General features: G+C 39.8%; 1 protein-coding gene across 7 annotated transcripts in view; it reads left to right on the top strand.

Annotated features, from left to right (window-relative positions):
- The window catches only part of usp19.S (ubiquitin specific peptidase 19 S homeolog), a 76,197-nt gene that overhangs the window by 39,626 nt on the left and 19,152 nt on the right, over window positions 1-17,419 (top strand). For all 7 annotated transcript variants that reach the window (XM_018261425.2, XM_018261424.2, XM_018261420.2 and 4 more), the window contains exons 18-24: window positions 595-713; window positions 5,386-5,523; window positions 7,289-7,635; window positions 9,648-9,755; window positions 11,118-11,334; window positions 14,179-14,331; window positions 15,929-16,092. In XM_018261425.2, the coding sequence (XP_018116914.1) occupies window positions 595-713; window positions 5,386-5,523; window positions 7,289-7,635; window positions 9,648-9,755; window positions 11,118-11,334; window positions 14,179-14,331; window positions 15,929-16,092 (1,246 nt within the window). The remainder of the gene's footprint in view (window positions 1-594; window positions 714-5,385; window positions 5,524-7,288; window positions 7,636-9,647; window positions 9,756-11,117; window positions 11,335-14,178; window positions 14,332-15,928; window positions 16,093-17,419) is intronic.

The following is a 17,419-nucleotide window of genomic DNA, read 5'->3' as shown; positions in this document are numbered from 1 at the left end:
AGCAGCACTATTAACTGATGCATTTTGAAGAAAAAAAACATGTTTTCCCATAATAGTATCCCTTTAATCACAGGCTGAACAAACATGGTTTGGTATACCAAATATATACCCTAAACCCACCAATCAACAAATCACTTTAAGTCAACCAATAAAAAACAACAAGGTATATAAATACACTGAAGGTGCTTAGGGCTTCTTACTGGTGAGATTTTCTATGGCTACACACCACTTTTTCTTAAACTTCATACTTGGAAAAGCCATAAAATCCCTGCCCTTACTAGTTCTTTAGAATAATACCATTATAAACATGATTGCATGGGAAAGCCTTTACAGAATGGGACTCTACAAAGTTGAATGATTAATTGTCTAAAAAGTACACGGTTGTGTATATTTGACAGACGTGGGAATAAGAGTCAATTTAATAATAAAATATTTTGCTTTTGGGTTTCCTATTTTGTATTTTTAATTTGTATCAAACTTTGTGTCTGCACATTTACACACCTATTCTCTCACACGCTGGCCCACTGCCGTCACTGTTCCTTCTACTTCTCAGTAGAGAAAGCGTTAACCAAGTCTTTGTCTTGCGCTCAACAGCGCCCCCAGGTGCCCAGTATCTCCATTACTAAATGCGCAGCTTGCCAGAAGAAACAGCTGTCTGAAGAGGAAAAGCTAAAGCGATGTACAAGGTGCTATCGGGTCGGATACTGCAACCAGTGAGTGGTTCATTTCTTAACATTCTTAAAGGACAAGGGAAGTTAAAGGACCAGTAACCTTAAAAAAAAATGTTTAAAAATTCATTAAAAATAAACACCAAGATAAATGAAACTTTTAAATAGCAAAGCCTTTATTAAGAAAGAATTTACAGAATGTCCACTTCCGCTCCTCTTTTACAAAACGCGACCATCCATACTGCAGCGATCGATTTCTCCTCCCTGGCTATTCACCGATAGCCATCGCCTTCATCCTCCTCCCGGTGTCCAGCAGCAGCAGTGTCATGGGCTCTCCTCTCCTGCAATTTCCTGGCTCCTGGTGTGGTAGCGATGCGCCAAGTTTGTTCCTGTGCTGGCGGTGCTCAACTAACAGCAGCGGGTCCTCTCGCTTTCCTTCCACTGGCCTGGCCGTCTAGAGTCTCCCGACCCACACTTGTTCCTGCTACTGTTGTGCAAGGGAAACAAGCTAAGCCTCCCAGCCTTTCACTGTGCATCGGCTTCCTTCCTCCGCTCTCCTTACCTCCCCTCCTCCCCACCTCCCCTCCTCCCCTAGTGGAAGGGAAGCGAGAGGACCCACTGCTGCTAGTTGAGCACCGCCAGCACAGGAACAAACTTGGCGCCGCTGTCACACCAGGAGCCGGGAAATTGTAGGAAAGGAGAGCCCGTGACACTGTTGCTGCTGGACACTGGGAGGAGGATGAAGGCGCTTCCTATCAGTGAATAGCCAGGGAGGAGAAATCGCTTGCTGCAGTATGGATGGTCGCCTTTTCTGAAGAGGAGCGGAAGTGGACATTCTGTAAGTTATTTCTTAATAAAGGCTTTGCTTTTTAAAAGTTTCATTTGTCTTGGTGTTTATTTTTCGTTGTGCACTAACGAATTTTTAAACTTTGTTTTATGTTACTGGTCCTTTAAACTAAAGAAGTAGCTAAAAATGTTTTACATTATGTTTTGGGCTTCTGTACCAGCCCAAGGCAACCACAGCCCTTTAGCAGTAAAGATCTGTGTCTCCAAAGATGCCCCAGTAGCTCCCCATCTTCTTTTCTGCTGATTCACTGCACATGCTCTGTGCTGCTGTCACTTACTGAGCTTAGGGAGCCACTCACAATATACAGTACACATAGAATAGAAATGTCACAATTTAAGGCTGATTAGTAATTTATACAGATAATTACTACATGGCAGCACAGAAACCAGTGCAATTAGCATCAGAATGTAATAATCAGCAAACCTGTAGCATCAGCTTATATTACAGGGGAAGCTCATTTTCTGCTGGATAATTAGTGACGAGCCCTAAGCTTAGCTTCTCAACAGCTGCTCAGAGCCCACTGAACATGTGAGTGTCACAGACACTTTCCAAGATGGTGACCCCCTGTGACAAGTTTGAAGTCCTGGATCATTGCTGCTATTGCCAAGCTGAAACTTTAGGCTGATGTAATACGTTCAGTATATAAAACATGTTTAGCCACATTTATTTTTAGGGTTTAGTACTCCTTTAACATCAGCTCCTCAGATTTATTAGTCTCGTATATTTAGTAAGTGTTTCTTTGCTCTCAGACAATACACATGAATACAGATAGGAACAGCAATTACATTAAATGGATTCTGTCATGATTTATATTTCTAAATTACACTGTTTACACTGCAAATAATTCACTCTACAATATAAAATTTCCTTTCTGAACCTGAAGTATTTATTTATTTAGCTTTTCAGGGAAGGGAGAGACAATAACAACTTGGTTCATACAAGGTAGTATCTGTAGGCACACAGTACTTTTAGTGCATGACATAAAACACTTCATGTAAGCTATGGAGAAAAAAGTTTCACATCAGTATTGCACATCATCTTACAAATATACATCAACATTCCAGCTATGGTATCTAATCAGTCTGATTTAACCCTCTGGAAGTTCGATCAAATGAATTTGGGGCACCATATCCCATCCAGTTCATGACTAAGGGGCACATTTACCTAGGGTCGAATATCGAGGGTTAATTAACCCTCGATATTCGACTGCCGAATTGAAATCCTTCGACTTCGAATATCGAAGTCGAAGGATTTAGCGCAATTCGTTTGATCAAAGGAATAATTGTTCGATCGAACGATTAAATCCTTCGAATCGAGCGATTCGAAGGATTTTAATCCATTGATCGAACGAAAATTCCTTCGATCAAAAAAACCTTGTAAAGCCTATGGGGACCTTCCCCATAGGCTAACATTGGCCTCGGTAGGTTTTAGGTGGCAAACTAGGGGGTCAAAGTTTTTTTTAAAGAGACAGTACTTCGACTATCGAATAGTCAAATGATTTTTAGTTTGAATTGTTCGGTTCGAAGGTCGTAGTCGAAGTAGCCAAAAAAACATTCGAAATTCGAAGTTTTTTTCCTCTATTCCTTCACTCGAGCTCAGTGAATGGGCCCCTAAGTGTATTTTTTTTTAGTTGTACTATTGGTGTGTAGGTGCATCTCAGGTTATTTTGCCTGGTCATGTGATTTCAGAACGAGCCAGCACTTTAGGATTGAACTGCTTTCTGACAGGCTGTTGTTTCTCCTACTCAATGTAACTGAATGTGTCGCAGTGGGACCTGGATTTTACTATTGAGTGCTGTTCTTCTATATACCAGGCAGCTGTTATCTTGTGTTAAGCTGGCCATAGACGCAACAATCCGATTTTCGGACCGCGTGTGGAGAGTCCCGGCATTTTTTGTCCGGCGGAGATCGGTCGTTTGGTCGATCGGACAGGTTAGAAAATTTCTGTCACCTGCCGATAATATCTCTGCGTGTATTGCTGATCGTACAATTTTCAGTGGAAGACTGTCACTAGATTTGTCAGACATAACTTTTGTACGATTGCTGTCAGGGGCAGAACATCGGCTGATCTGTTCTTTAACTACTTTATTTGATCAGAATGGTAAGACTTTGATCTGAATGGTTAGTGGAGGGTCGGGAGATGGGAAAGTCAATCGTACGTTGATTCGTACGATCGGATCTTTGAGTCTATGGCCAGCTTTAGGGAGCTGCTATCTGGTTACCTTCCCATTGTTCTGTTGTTAGGCTGCTGGGGGGGAAAGGGAGGGGGTGACATCACTCCAACTTGCAGTAAAGAGTGCTTGAAGTTTATCAGAGCACAAGTCACATGACTGTGGGCTGCTGGGAAACTGACAATATGTCTAGCCCCATGTCAGATTTAAAAAATTAAATATAAAAAAATCTGTTGGCTCTTTTGAGAATTGGATTTCAATGCAGAATTCTGCTGGAGCAAACGTTTTCCCATGACAGTATCCCTTTAACATCAGCTCCTCAGATTGATTAGTCTCATATAATTAGTGTTCCTTTGTGCTCAGACATTGCACATTAGTGCTGTGCGGGCCGGTCTGATAACCGCGGTTGGTCGGGTTCGGGCTGACCAAACACCCCCATTTGCGGAGCTTCCCCATTTGCTGTGCGCCTGCTCGCCCTGTCCCTTTTGTGATGTCATCGGCGGGGTGGGTCGGCGCGGGTCTATAAAAGGAACCCGGTAGTCTGGCTTGGGCAGCATAGGTGGAGGGCGGGTTCGGGTTGGTGTGCATCGGGTTTTACCCCACCCACACATCACTAGTACACATGCATAGAGATAGGAACAGCAATTACTTAAATGTTCATCTCTCTCATAGCAATGTACTTTTGTATTAATAGGCTAGTAATATCTCTATACTAGGACTGTCTATTTCCCAGCCTCTGAGGCCTTGTATTTGGCATTTGGAGAATGCTCGGGGCCTGGGGGTTTTCTGGATAACTGATCTTTCTGTAATTTGGATCTTCATACCTTAAAGGAAAACTATACCCCCCGAACAATGTAGGTCTCTATTAAAAGATACTGAGTAAAACCGCTCATGTGTAAAACCCTGCTTCATGTAAATGAACCATTATCATAATAATATACTTTTTTAGTAGTATGTGCCATTGGGTAATCATAAATAGAAAATTGCCATTTTAAAAAATAAGGGCCGCCCCCCTTGAGACCGTAAGATTCACTGTGCACACATACAAACCACATGTAAGGTCACATGGGCCAATTAACAGACAGAGTTCTGCCTTTTGCTTCCTCACTTCTTCCTGTTACAGTTAGTGTTGTAGTATTTCTGGTCAGGTGATCTCTGAGGCAGCACAGATAGAGTCACGAAATGGTGGTTCAAGGCAAGAGATGTAAAAGGGCAATATTTATGTAAATATATATTCCAGTTTGGTAAGATTCTTTAATATGTCATTCAATTTGATATAAACTATGTGTTGCTTAAGTATTCATTTTGGGGGTATAGTTTTCCTTTAAGTCTACTAGAAAATTATATAAACATTAAATAAACCCAATAGGCTGGTTTTGCTTCCAATAAGGATTAATTATATCTTAGTTGGGATTAAGTACAAGCTACTGTTTTATTATTACAGAGAAAAAGGAAATCATTTTAAAATTTGGATAAAATGGAGTCTATGGGAGACTGCCTTTCCATAATACAGAACTTTCTTGATAATGGGTTTCCAGATAATGGATCCCTTACCTGTATACAGTTAAGAGCTGCTACATGCAATGAATATTTAATTGAAGTGGCATTTTTCTGGAGGGTTTTATTTTTGTCTCGCAAACACTAATCACTGGGAAAGCTAGGAACCGGTATTCTAATGTAATTTGTTTTTTTCATCACAGAGTCTGCCAGAAGTCACACTGGCCTGATCATAAGACTGCCTGCCGACCAGAAAACATCGGCTATCCCTTCCTCATCAGTGTCCCAGAGTCACGCCTCACCTATTCCCGTCTGGCACAGCTACTGGAGGGTTACGCAAGGTCTGTGCCACCTTTTTATTACTATGAGTTTATTGGGTCATAATAAGCTTCCCCTTTAATTTCACATGTTTGCATTAAAGGGGTTGTTCACCTTTAAATTAACTGTTAGTGTGATGAAGAAAGTGATATTCTGAGACAATTTGCAATTGGTTTTCATTGTTTATTATTTGTGGTTCTTGAGTTATTTAGCTTTTTATTTAGCAGCTCTCCAGTTTGCAATGCTATCAATATGGTTGCTAGGGTCCACATTACCCTAGCAACTATGCACTGAATTGAATGAGAGGCTGGAATATGATTATGAGAAGGCCTGAAAAGAAAGACAAGTTATTAAAAAGTAGCAATAACAATAAGGGGGTTATTTATCAAAGTCCGAATTTATCTCAATATTTTCTGCTACAAACTCCGATCAAATCCACTCTGGTTTTTTAGTTGATTTATTATTACATTTTCCCGAAAATTTGCTTTGCAGTAAAAAATCAGATTTTCACCATTTTTTTTCTGATTTTTTTCATCCGATTTTCATGATTTTTTCGGAATTTTCACCTGAAAATTCTGAAAACTTCGGGGTATTGCACGAAACCCAGCGCACATCAAAAAATCATTGGGACTTCTCCCATATATGCAACCTGGACAGGTCTGAGATGCTGGATTTTCAGATATGGATTATCCTCAGGGTTTAATAAATTCCGAAAAATTTGTGATTTTTTTTTTGTCTGGTTTTATATAATAAAAAAAAAATCACAAATTTTGCCCCTGTCTCAACAATCGGATCATATTGGGGGCTTAGGAAGACTTGTTGGATGGGGACCTCATAAATATACTAATGTGGTCCTTGTTCACATTCTAACCTGCCCAATAGATATGTGGCCAATTTTTGATGCAAGCTTGATACAGTCCTTCAGCATGAATCCTTCAAAACCAGCAAAATGGCACACACTCAGCAGGACTCCAGGCCTGCGTCATCACAGATGCACTTCCTTTTTACTAACCATTAACTAATTACGTACTTTCTGTTGTTTTATAAACTTATACTATTCTTTTAAAATTCAAAGGAAAAAAACCTTTTTGATAATTTCTCAACTCTTCTGTTACTATATACATTGTTTCAATAAATGTAATGAAAATGTCTATATAACAATTGTATCTAACATTTGTTTTTATTTCAAAATTTTAGATAGAAATTTTATTATATTTATTGAAACAATGTATACAATAATAGAAGAGTTGAGAAATGATCAAAAAGGGATGCACCGAATCCACTATTTTGGATTCCGCCAAACCCTCGAATCCTTTTTGAAAGATTCGGCCGAATACTGAACTGAATCCTGATTTGCATATGCAAATTAGGGGTGGGAAGGGGAAAAATGTTTTACTTCCTTGTTGTATGACAAAAAGTCACGATATTTCCCTCCCCGCCACTAATTTGAATATGCAAATTCGGATTTGGTTCGGCCAGGCAGAAGGATTTGGCCAAATCCGAATCCTGCTGAAAAAGGCAGAATCCTTGATTCGGTGCGGCCAAGCAGAAGGATTCTGCTGAATAAGGCCGAATCCCGAGCCAAATTCCTGTATTCGGTGCATCCCTAGTTTCGAGGGCAAGCTCACCCGAACCAAGTTATTTCTGCGGTGAGCGGATTTTACATTGAAAACTTACCACTCTAAAAGTTTGCTTAAATTGACTATACAGCAGGGAGGTTTTTTTTTTACTGCTTGTCAAGTATACAGTCCTTCAGCATTCTCTTAACTCTTTCTTTTCCCTTTCTAGATACTCTGTAAATGTATTCCAGCCTCCCTGTATTCCAGGGAGAACATCACCAGATCATGCACCTCAACCACTAAGCACAGAGAAGGCAGATCTACCCCTTTTGGGGGAATCCAGTGAGGAGGAGAAAGATTTTCACTCTATGCAGTCGTCTCAAACCACTCTGCCTCCTCTCGCCTTACAGTCTGAGTCCGGAGACCCTGCTATTGTACATAGCAAAGCACCCGGGGATAGGGTCTCTTTGTACAGTACTGATTCTGGCTTTTCAGAACACATCACAGAGACTGTTAGGGAAGTGGATTCTGGAGGCGAGAAAGAAACGGTTTATGAGAAATCCGTCAAACCTGAAGGTACGACTTATTCTAGGTGTTATCTGCACCGCTGCTGTTCAGTAGCACACATGCCAACATTTCCTACAACTTTTACTAGTGTTTTTATCAGTCTTTTCTTATTTTACTTGATTTAGGCATCTGTTGTCAAAAAGCTTTAAAAATTAAATCTAGTTAGTGCCTCACATTTCAAAAAGTCTATAGAACCAGTTCCTGACATTAGAGCCTGTGCACTTAGCACCGTAGAAGTAGGGTGTTTCACAATTGAGTTCAAAGACTTAAGCTGGCCATAGACGCAAAGATCTGACCATACAAATCGAGGATTCGTAAGATTTTCGGACCGTGTGTGGAGAGTCCCGACATTTTTCGTCATGCGGAGATCGGTCGTTCAGTCAAGATATGTATTGCCGATCTGACGATATCAGTGGGAGACTGTCACCAGCTTTGGTCGGACATAACTTTCGTATGATTGCTGTCAGTGGCAGAACATCGGCTGATCTGTTCTTTTGTACTATTCTGAATGGTTAGTGGCAGGTCACAGAAATTTTCTAACCTGTCCAATCGTCTGAACGACTGTTCGCCATGGCACGAAAAATGTCGGGACACTCCACACACTAGAGTCCTGCAGCGGGTTGGTTACCAGCAAAAAAAAACGGGCACCCTGCGGAATGAGGGGAGTATTTCCAGGTGTGGGTATAGATGCGGGTCACAGGTCGGGTTGCGGGTCTCATCTAAATTTCTTAACTTATGTAATATTATCTATATTTTATTCCTTTTAAAGTTTTACAAAACTTTCCCTGCCCACTTTTGATGATGCCACTTCCGGTTTTCAGCAACATCACTTCCTGTTTGATGGTGGTCGGCAGGTTGTGGTCCTTTTGCAGATAAGGCAGTTACGGGTCTAGCTCAGGTAGCGGATCAAAGTGGGTAAATATGCGGGTTGCGGTTTGGGTCTTGGGCTGTGGGGTCGGGTCCGGGTCTTAGGAATTGGTTCCGCGCAGGATTCTACCACACACGGCCCGAAAATCGTACGAAACTGAGAATCGCACGATCAATTCTTTGTGTCTATGGCCAGTTTAACAGTAGTTTGATGGTTTTGTGAAGAGATGCAATCACCCTAGCAGTTGTTGCCTTTTATATGGATAGTGACATTACAAAAAAGTTATTTATTAAGACTTACCCAATCCCAATAGTTTGTACTCCATAGTAAAGAATATTTTTAATTATTGAATATTTAAAAAATTGCTGTATTAAGGTGGCATTTTTACATGATACCAGGATTGTAGGAATGTTTCATCTGCTATAAACTGTACCCGGTTTGTTGTGTACAGAGTATATTGTAAAACAAAATTAAGTTATTTGGTAGGTGAATATGAGAGTTTTGGCCAAGTAACAGAAAGTGGCTGCTTATGAGAGACTGAAACGACAAGTAATTATAAATCAGTCTCTTCTCCTAAAATTTAAGAAGGAAAGGCTAAAATTAAGTAAGCTTTTTCAGAAAGGTCTATATAAATATACCAGATAGCCCTCAAAGTAATGCTGCTCTGAGTCCTCTGTCAAAAGAAACACCACATTTCTTTCCTTCTATTGTGTACTCATGGGCTTCTGTATCAGACTTCCTGTTTTCAGTTTAAACCTCCAGGGCTAGGGCTTGAGCATGCTCAGTTTGATCCTCTCCCTTTACCCCCTCCCTGCTTTAATCTAAGCCCAGAGCTATGAGTGAGCAGGAAGTGATGTCACAACAAACTAATATGGCAGCTGCAGAATAAATAATCAGAGAGATCTTCTAGAGCTGTTTACTCGGTGAAGCATTCTGCAGAATAAATACAGTGTTATAGCTTACTCTGTTGTGGCTAATCTATTGGCAATATACTGCTTTGGTAACTTTTCTTCCCCTTTAATGTATAGACTCTTTCCTGCAGTGCACTATGGGGCCAAATATTGTTTGCAGAGATTGGCATCACTATAAGATCTTGATGTTGCTAGAGGATTAGGAATTGTAACTAGGAATTGAAATCGTATTTGTTTTTTAGCTGCTGTTGCCGGTTTTCAGCAGTCGGAATCTGTGAATGCGCACACTTCTCCTTTCTACATCAATGTTATTGACCCAAATAACAAAGAGATGAAGTTGGAAGATAAAGGTCAGTGCCAGAGGGAATTCATTGCAATGCTCTTGTGTCAGACGGAGCACAGTGATGCAAGCAGTCTTACTCCTCATAGTAGGAGTAGGACCTAGCGATTTGCCAAGCCAATATTACAAATGTTAAAGAGGAACTATCATATAAGCTTCCTCATACTGAAGTAAGAAACTTTCTAAATACAATCAATTACAAATTCTGCATTGTTTCTGAAATAATCAAGTTTATTTTCACAATCCCTCTCTCTGCACCTGTTTCTCTTCATTCTGTCTTCATATCTTATAGGGGGGGCTTCCTTTCCTAGCAGATGTATTAGAGCTCATTCAAATAACTGATTCCAGTACAAACAAAATCTAACAAAACAACTGCCTTTGGCACAAATTCTGCATGTAGAGAGACATGATGTCTGGTGATTTTAATAGAGTGAGCTCTAATACATCTTCTAGGCAAAAGGAGCCCCCCTATAAGATATATTTGATCTAACTGTCAATGAATATCTGACACCCAACTGCTGCATGAAGAGAGAATGAAGAGAAACAGATGCTGGGAGAGGAATAGTGAAGATTAATTCGATTATTTCTGAAACAGTACCGAATATTTAATTGATTGTATTTATAAAGTTTCTTATTTCACTATGCTAAAGCTTTTATAACATTTTCATTTACGCGATAGTTTCACTTTACGTATACCCTACTGTGCCAGCCATCTGTCAGACACTGAAAAACTGGGGCAGGTGTTGGGCGCTGGGTATAAGCGCAACGTTTTTACATTGCGTTTTTAAAAAAACTCCGTTGGGCGTAAATACGCCACTGAAACCACACGCGACCATGAACATGCGTTTTTCAGCACGCAGTTTTCTTTTCCCAACATGCACTTCTTATTGTTCTCGTTCCCCATAATTCCACTGGCTAGAAATAGAAAAGCTATTTACATGCAAAATGGAGCTGGAATTATCATCAATACGCAACGTAATTACGTCACTGGCCTAATACTCCTTAAAAACGTATATGCGTCATTTAACTCGCTAGAATTTGGTTGCCATATTTAAAATGCGATGCGTATTTACGTAAACTTACAGATCCCATAGAGTCTATTGATTTGGTAGTTTCTTGACGTATTGGCGTTTCTGCTGAAAAACGCCAATACTGGCGTCCGGTGGCGGATTTCGGCTTGCAAGCGCCCTGTAAGAATTGCCAAAGTGTGTTTTCCATTAGTTCTAGTGGTAGTAGTGCAGTTTATGCGTATTTACGCCCGATGGAGCTTTTTTAAAAAACGCAACGTAAAAACGCCACGTCTGGCCTTGCCCTTAGCAGTCAGTTTGTTGCAGCAGAGATCCCACAGTTGAGCAATGTCTGTATCATGCAGGTGAGTCTCCTTTGGAGCTGACTGAAGACTGCTCTCTGGCACTTGTCTGGAAGAATAATGAGCGAGTGAAGGAGTTTGTACTGGTAGAGTCCAAGGAACTGGAGTGCGAAGAGGATCCTGGATCTGCTAGTGAAGCAGCCAGAGCTGGACTTTTCACTTTGGATCAGTGTCTTAACCTCTTCACCAAGCCTGAAGTCCTGGCACCAGAGGAGGCCTGGTAAGAAGACTTGTGCTGGCACATATATTAAAGGGGAACTTTTGCAAAAATTTAAATTTAATATAAGCTTCCTCATACTGAAGTAAGAAACTTTATAAATTCAATCAATTTAAAATTCTGCATTGTTTCTGAAATAATGAAGTTTATCTTCACTATTCCATCACTATTGCATCTTTCTCTTCATTCTGTCTTCATGCAGCAGCAGATGAATGATCCAATATATAATAGGGAGGCTTCATTTCCAGCAGATGTATCAGAGCTCACTCAAATAGCTGATTCCAGAACAAACAAAATCTAACAAAATATCTGCCTTTTGCACAAATCCTGCATGTAGAGACAATGTCTGGTGATTTTAATAGTGAGCTCTAATACATCTTCTAGGCAAAAGGAGCCCCCCTATAAAGATATATTGGATCATTCATCGGACACCCAACTCCTGAATGAAGAGAGAATGAGGAGAAACAGATGCTGAGAGAGGAAAAGTGATGATAAACTTGATTATTTCAGAAATGGTACAGAATTTTGAGTGTATTTAGAAAGTTTCTTATTTCAGTATACTGAAGCTTATATTTCATTTTCAAAATAGTTCCCCTTTAATGATAAAAAATAGCTTCCGCGTACCTCAATTTTTACGTGGGAAAATGCTGATTTAAAAAGGGGTGAGGCTTAACCACATAGCTTATAGGTATAGGACGGTGGATCAGTGTGTGTCTAGACATGGCAGGTGCAAATCAGGGAGTAACTTTAGATATCCTAATGTTCAGGTTTGGAATATTAGTAAATATTCGTATTCAATAAATTACAAGTAAGAGGAGTATTGCACTCTCATCCATGGCTGTCCCTATTTAGAGCTGTCTTTTCTTAAAGGGATACTGTCATGGGAAATAACATTTTTTTCAAAATGAATCAGTTAATAGTGCTGCTCCAGCAGAATTCTGCACTGAAATCCATTTCTCAAAAGAGCAAACAGATTTTTGTTATATTCAATTTTGAAATCTGACATGGGGCTAGACATATTGTCAATTTCCCAGCTGCCCCAAGTCATGTGACTTGTGCTCTGATAAACTTCAATCACTCTTTACTGCTGTACTGCAAGTTGGAGTGATATTACCCCCTCCCTCCCCCCCCCAAGCAGCCAAACAAAAGAACAATGGGAAGGTAACCAGATAACCGCTCCCTAACACAAGATAACAGCTGCCTGGTAGATCTAAGAACAACACTCAATAGTAAATACCCAATCCCACTGAGACACATTCAGTTACATTGAGAAGGAAAAACAGCAGCCTGCCAGAAAGCATTTCTCTCCTAAAGTGCAGGCACATGACCAGGGGCAGCTGGGAAATTGACAATATGTCTAGCCCCATGTCAGATTTCAAAATTGAATATAAAAAAATCTGTTTGCTCTTTTGAGAAATGGATTTCAGTGCAGAATTCTGCTGGAGTAGCACAATTAACTGATGCGTTTTGCAATAAATGTTTTTTCGCATGACAGGATCCCTTTAAGCTTTTTCACCAACATCCACTAGAACGGTTCCTTGTGAAAATAACCAATGAGTTTTTCTTGTAGCTTTTTCAACACATTCGCCAACAATCCTCAAGATTGTCAAGAGGGAGACAAGCTTGGATGCGCAGTCTAGTAAAACAACATAACCCTAGATACACCAGAGAAAATGGCAAAACACTAAACGGCAGCTGGTCCATTTTACAGGGATTATTATTAATGCATATTTATAAAAAAAAAAACCATATTACACGGCACTGTATAATAAATAGTTTCATACAAACAGCTGATAACCAATACAAGGTGGAAAAGAGGGCCCTGCCCAAAAGAGCTTTCACTCTAAAAGATGATAGGGGCATAAGACATAATGGATCATAAAGATTTTCAGCTTAGATTGGTCAGCAATCATTTGATCTCTCAGGTGTGACATCAGTGGGAAATCTTTTTGATCAATGCTGGAGGATGCAGTTGCTTCCCATAGTAAACAATGTGTAATCTTCTGTGGACCAGGACTGAGGAGCAATTCTTCCATCTTGGAACGGCTGCAATACAGATGGAGTCAGGTGGCTCCATTCCAGGGCTCTTCTTAAAGGGATAAGGTCATGGAAAAAATGTTTTTTTTTTTTTAACGCATCATTTAATAGTGCTGCTCAGACTTCTGCACTGAAAACCATTTCTCAAAAGAGCAGAGATTTTTTTTATATTTAATTTTGAAATCTGACATGGGGCTAGACATATTGTCAGTTTTCCAGTTACCCCCAGTCATGTGCCTTGTGCTCTGATAAACTTCAATCACTCTTTACTGCTGTACTGCAAGTTGGAGTGATATCACACCCTCCTTTCCTCCCCACCAGCAGCCAAACAACAATGGAAAGGTAACCACATAGCAGCTCCCTAACACAAGATAACAGCTGCCTGGTAGATCTAAGAACAGCACTCAATAATAAAATCCAGGTCTCACTGCTACATATTCAGTTACATTGAGTAGAAGAAACAACAGCCTGCCAGAAAGCAGTTCCATACTAAAGTGCTGGCTCTTTCTGAAAGCAAATGACCAGGCAAAATAACCTGAGATGCACCTACACACCAATATTATAACTATAAAAAAAAAATACACTTGTTGGTTCAGGAATGAAATTTTATATTGTAGAGTGAATTATTTGCAGTGTAATTTAAAATTAAAAATTATGACAGAATCCTTTAACTCCACTCTGTACATCATGGCTACTAAAGCACATCTTCTCTTTTAGAATTATTAAGATTCACCAGCGCCCAGTGTTTTTCGGCTTGGCGTGACCTTTGCCATTTCTAACTGTTTTTCTTCACTATTTTTTATTATCCAGGTACTGCCCCAAGTGTAACCAGCACAGAGAGGCATCCAAGCAGCTGATGCTCTGGCGACTTCCTAACATCTTAATAATCCAGCTAAAGCGATTCTCTTTCCGGACGTTTATCTGGAGGGACAAAATCAATGATATGGTGGACTTTCCCGTCAGGTGACGCATAGCTTTGAGATAACTATACTGCTTAAGTTATTAGTAGCCATGCTACTCCAGCCTTGTGTGACTTATATACAGCAGAGCAGCTGAAAGGCCAATGTCTGGGATAGATGGACATGGTTTCCAGCCATTCGTTTCAGAAAGGTCTTATGCATAGCAATCCATAGTTCCGCAATAGACCTGCATAACCTTTACCATGCAGTGTGGAACCTATAAGGGATACATATGATTGGTTATTGACCTTATTCAACAAATAGTGGGTTCTCTCTGAATTATGGACTGTGGATGAAATGCTCAAGTCTCAGGAGACATATTTATTATCAGTTTATCTTCCAGTAGCAACCAGTTAACTTTTTCAGAAAAAAAATGATTTAATAACTAATGACCTTTCTTTATATTAGGGTCAATATAGTGAATCTTGAGCATTTGCAAGACTGTTTTGCCTTATCTGGTATTGAAACAAGACGATAAAATGTGGACAAAAATACGTTCAATATAACTAATAGGACCTTTAAATTAGGGATTCACCGAATCCACTATTTTGGATTCGGCTGAACCCCCAAATCCTTCACAAAAGATTTGTCCGAATACTGCACCGAATCCCAATTTGCATATGCAAATTAGGGATGGGAAGGGGAAAACCTTTTTTACTTCCCGTCCCTAATTTGCATATGCAAATTCGGATTCAGTTAGGCTGGGCACAAGGATTCATCCGAATCCTGCTAAAAAAAAAAGGCGGAATCCTGGCGGAATCCTGAACTGAATCCTGGATTCGGTGCATCCTTACTTTAAATTTAGTCTTTATTTCTTTACTTTAAATCTGTACTTTATTAACTGTACTCTGACGGGACCTGTAATCCAGAATTCTCGGGACCTGAGGCTTTCCGCATAACTAATCTTTCCGTAATTTGGATCTTCATACCTTAAGTCTACTAGAAAATCATGTAAGCATTAAATAGACCCAATAGGCTGGTTTTGCCACCAATAAGGATTAATTATATTTTAGTTTGGTTCAAGTACAAGCTACTGTTTTATTATTACAGAGAAAAATGAAATCATTGTTTAAAAATAACATGGAGTCAATGGGAGACAGCCTTTCTGTAATTTGGAGCTTTCTGGATAACGGGTTTCCGGATAACTGATCCCACACCTGTACAATTTGTCTTTCAATTATTTCCCTCTAAGTAATCCCTACTTCTCCTTTAAATCATGATTACAATTGAGATGCTTATATGATCTGTGTGCTCAGGCCTTTCCCCTCTGCGTTTATTTTATATTCCTACTTGAATAGGAGTTTACATATTGCCTGTCCCAACCAAGGCAGTTTCATAGACACTCTTTTTGATCACTAGATGGTGTCGTTTATTAGATCTATAGAAGGCACAGAGGCTGCAGTCTTTTCTTTCCCTCTATGGCAAGTGTGTGTGTGTATATAATATATATTATTTATTTGCAGGGCAGAATGTTTTATACTCACAATTAAAAAGCAGTGGGACCTTATATGGTTTTAGTGAGTTACGTTTCGAGTATAGTGCAGATATTAATCATTAGAAAATAATATATTTGGGCTTGTTTGTTCTACGTGTAATTGCAGGAACCTGGACTTAAGCACTTTCTGTATCGGGCAAAAGGAAGATCACCAGACGCCTGTCTATGACCTTTATGCAGTTATTAACCATTATGGAGGAATGATTGGTGGACACTACACGGCGTATGCCAGGCTACCTAATGAGAAGAACAGCCAGCGGAGTGACGTGGGTGTGTATCAATGTCAGGTTGTGGAATTGGGAAAGGGATATTTGTTTGCTAGTCATGATATCTGTCCTGTGAAACTGCATGCCACACTCTCATTAGAGTTCCAGCAGTGGGAACTTACAACTACTTAAATGAGAACTAAAGTTTAAATAAAGATGAAACTAGAAATGTTGTACATTATGTTTTGTGTTTCTGTACCAGCCCAAGGCAACCACAGCCCTTTAGTAGTAAAGATCTGTGTCTCCAAAGATGCCCCAGTAGCTCCCCATCTTCTTTTCTGCTGATTCACTGCACATGCTCTGTGCTGCTGTCACTTACTGAGCTTAGGGGCCCACTCACAATATACAGTACACATAGAATAGAAATGTCACAATATAAGGCTGATTAGTAATTAATACAGATAATTACTACATGGCAGCACAGAAACCAGTGCAATTAGCATCAGAATTTAATAATCGGCAAACCTGTAGCATCAGCTTATATTACAGGGGAAGCTCATTTTCTGCTGGATATTTAGTGACGACCCCTAAGCTTAGCTTCTCAACAGCCAATCAGAGCCCACTGAGCATGTGAGTGTCACAGACACTTTCCAAGATGGTGACCCCCTGTGACAAGTTTGAAGTCCTGGATCATTGCTTCTATTGACAAGCTGAAACCTTAGGCTGGTGCAATAAGTTCACTATATAAAATGTCATTTTTAGCCCTATTCATTTTTAGGGTTTAGTTCTCATTTGAAGGGTTTGTTCACTTTTGCATTAACTTTTAGTATGCTATAGAGAGTGATATTCTGAGACAATTTACAATGGTTTTCATTTTTTATTGTTTGTGTTTGAGTTAGCTTTTTATTCAGCAACCTGGTTCCTAGTGTACAAATTCCCCTAGCAACCGTGCACTGATTTGAATAAGAGACTGGAATATGAATAGAAGAGGCCTGAATAGAAAGAGGATTAATAAAAAGTAGCAATAACAATACATTTGTACTCTTTCAGAGCACTTGTTTTTTTAGATGGGGGTCAGTGACCCCCATTTGAAAGCTGGAAAGCAAATCATTTGAAAACTATAAAAAAAAACGTTGCTTAATTTGGCCATTCTATAACACACTAAATGTTAACTTAAAGGGATCCTGTCATGGGAAAACATGTTTTTTCCAAAACGCATCAGTTAATAGTGCTACTCCAGCAGAATTCTGCACTGAAATCCATTTCTCAAAAGAGCAAACAGATTTTTTTTATATTGAATTTTGAAATCTGACATGGGGCTAGACATATTGTCAATTTCCCAGCTGCCCCTGGTCATGTGACTTGTGCCTGCACTTTAGGAGAGAAATGCT

The sequence above is a fragment of the Xenopus laevis genome, chromosome 4S, assembly GCF_017654675.1.
Source record: "Xenopus laevis strain J_2021 chromosome 4S, Xenopus_laevis_v10.1, whole genome shotgun sequence".
NCBI lineage: Eukaryota > Metazoa > Chordata > Amphibia > Anura > Pipidae > Xenopus > Xenopus laevis.
The sequence above is the reverse complement of the archived record's forward strand: the minus strand, read 5'-3'. Positions and strand labels throughout refer to the sequence as shown.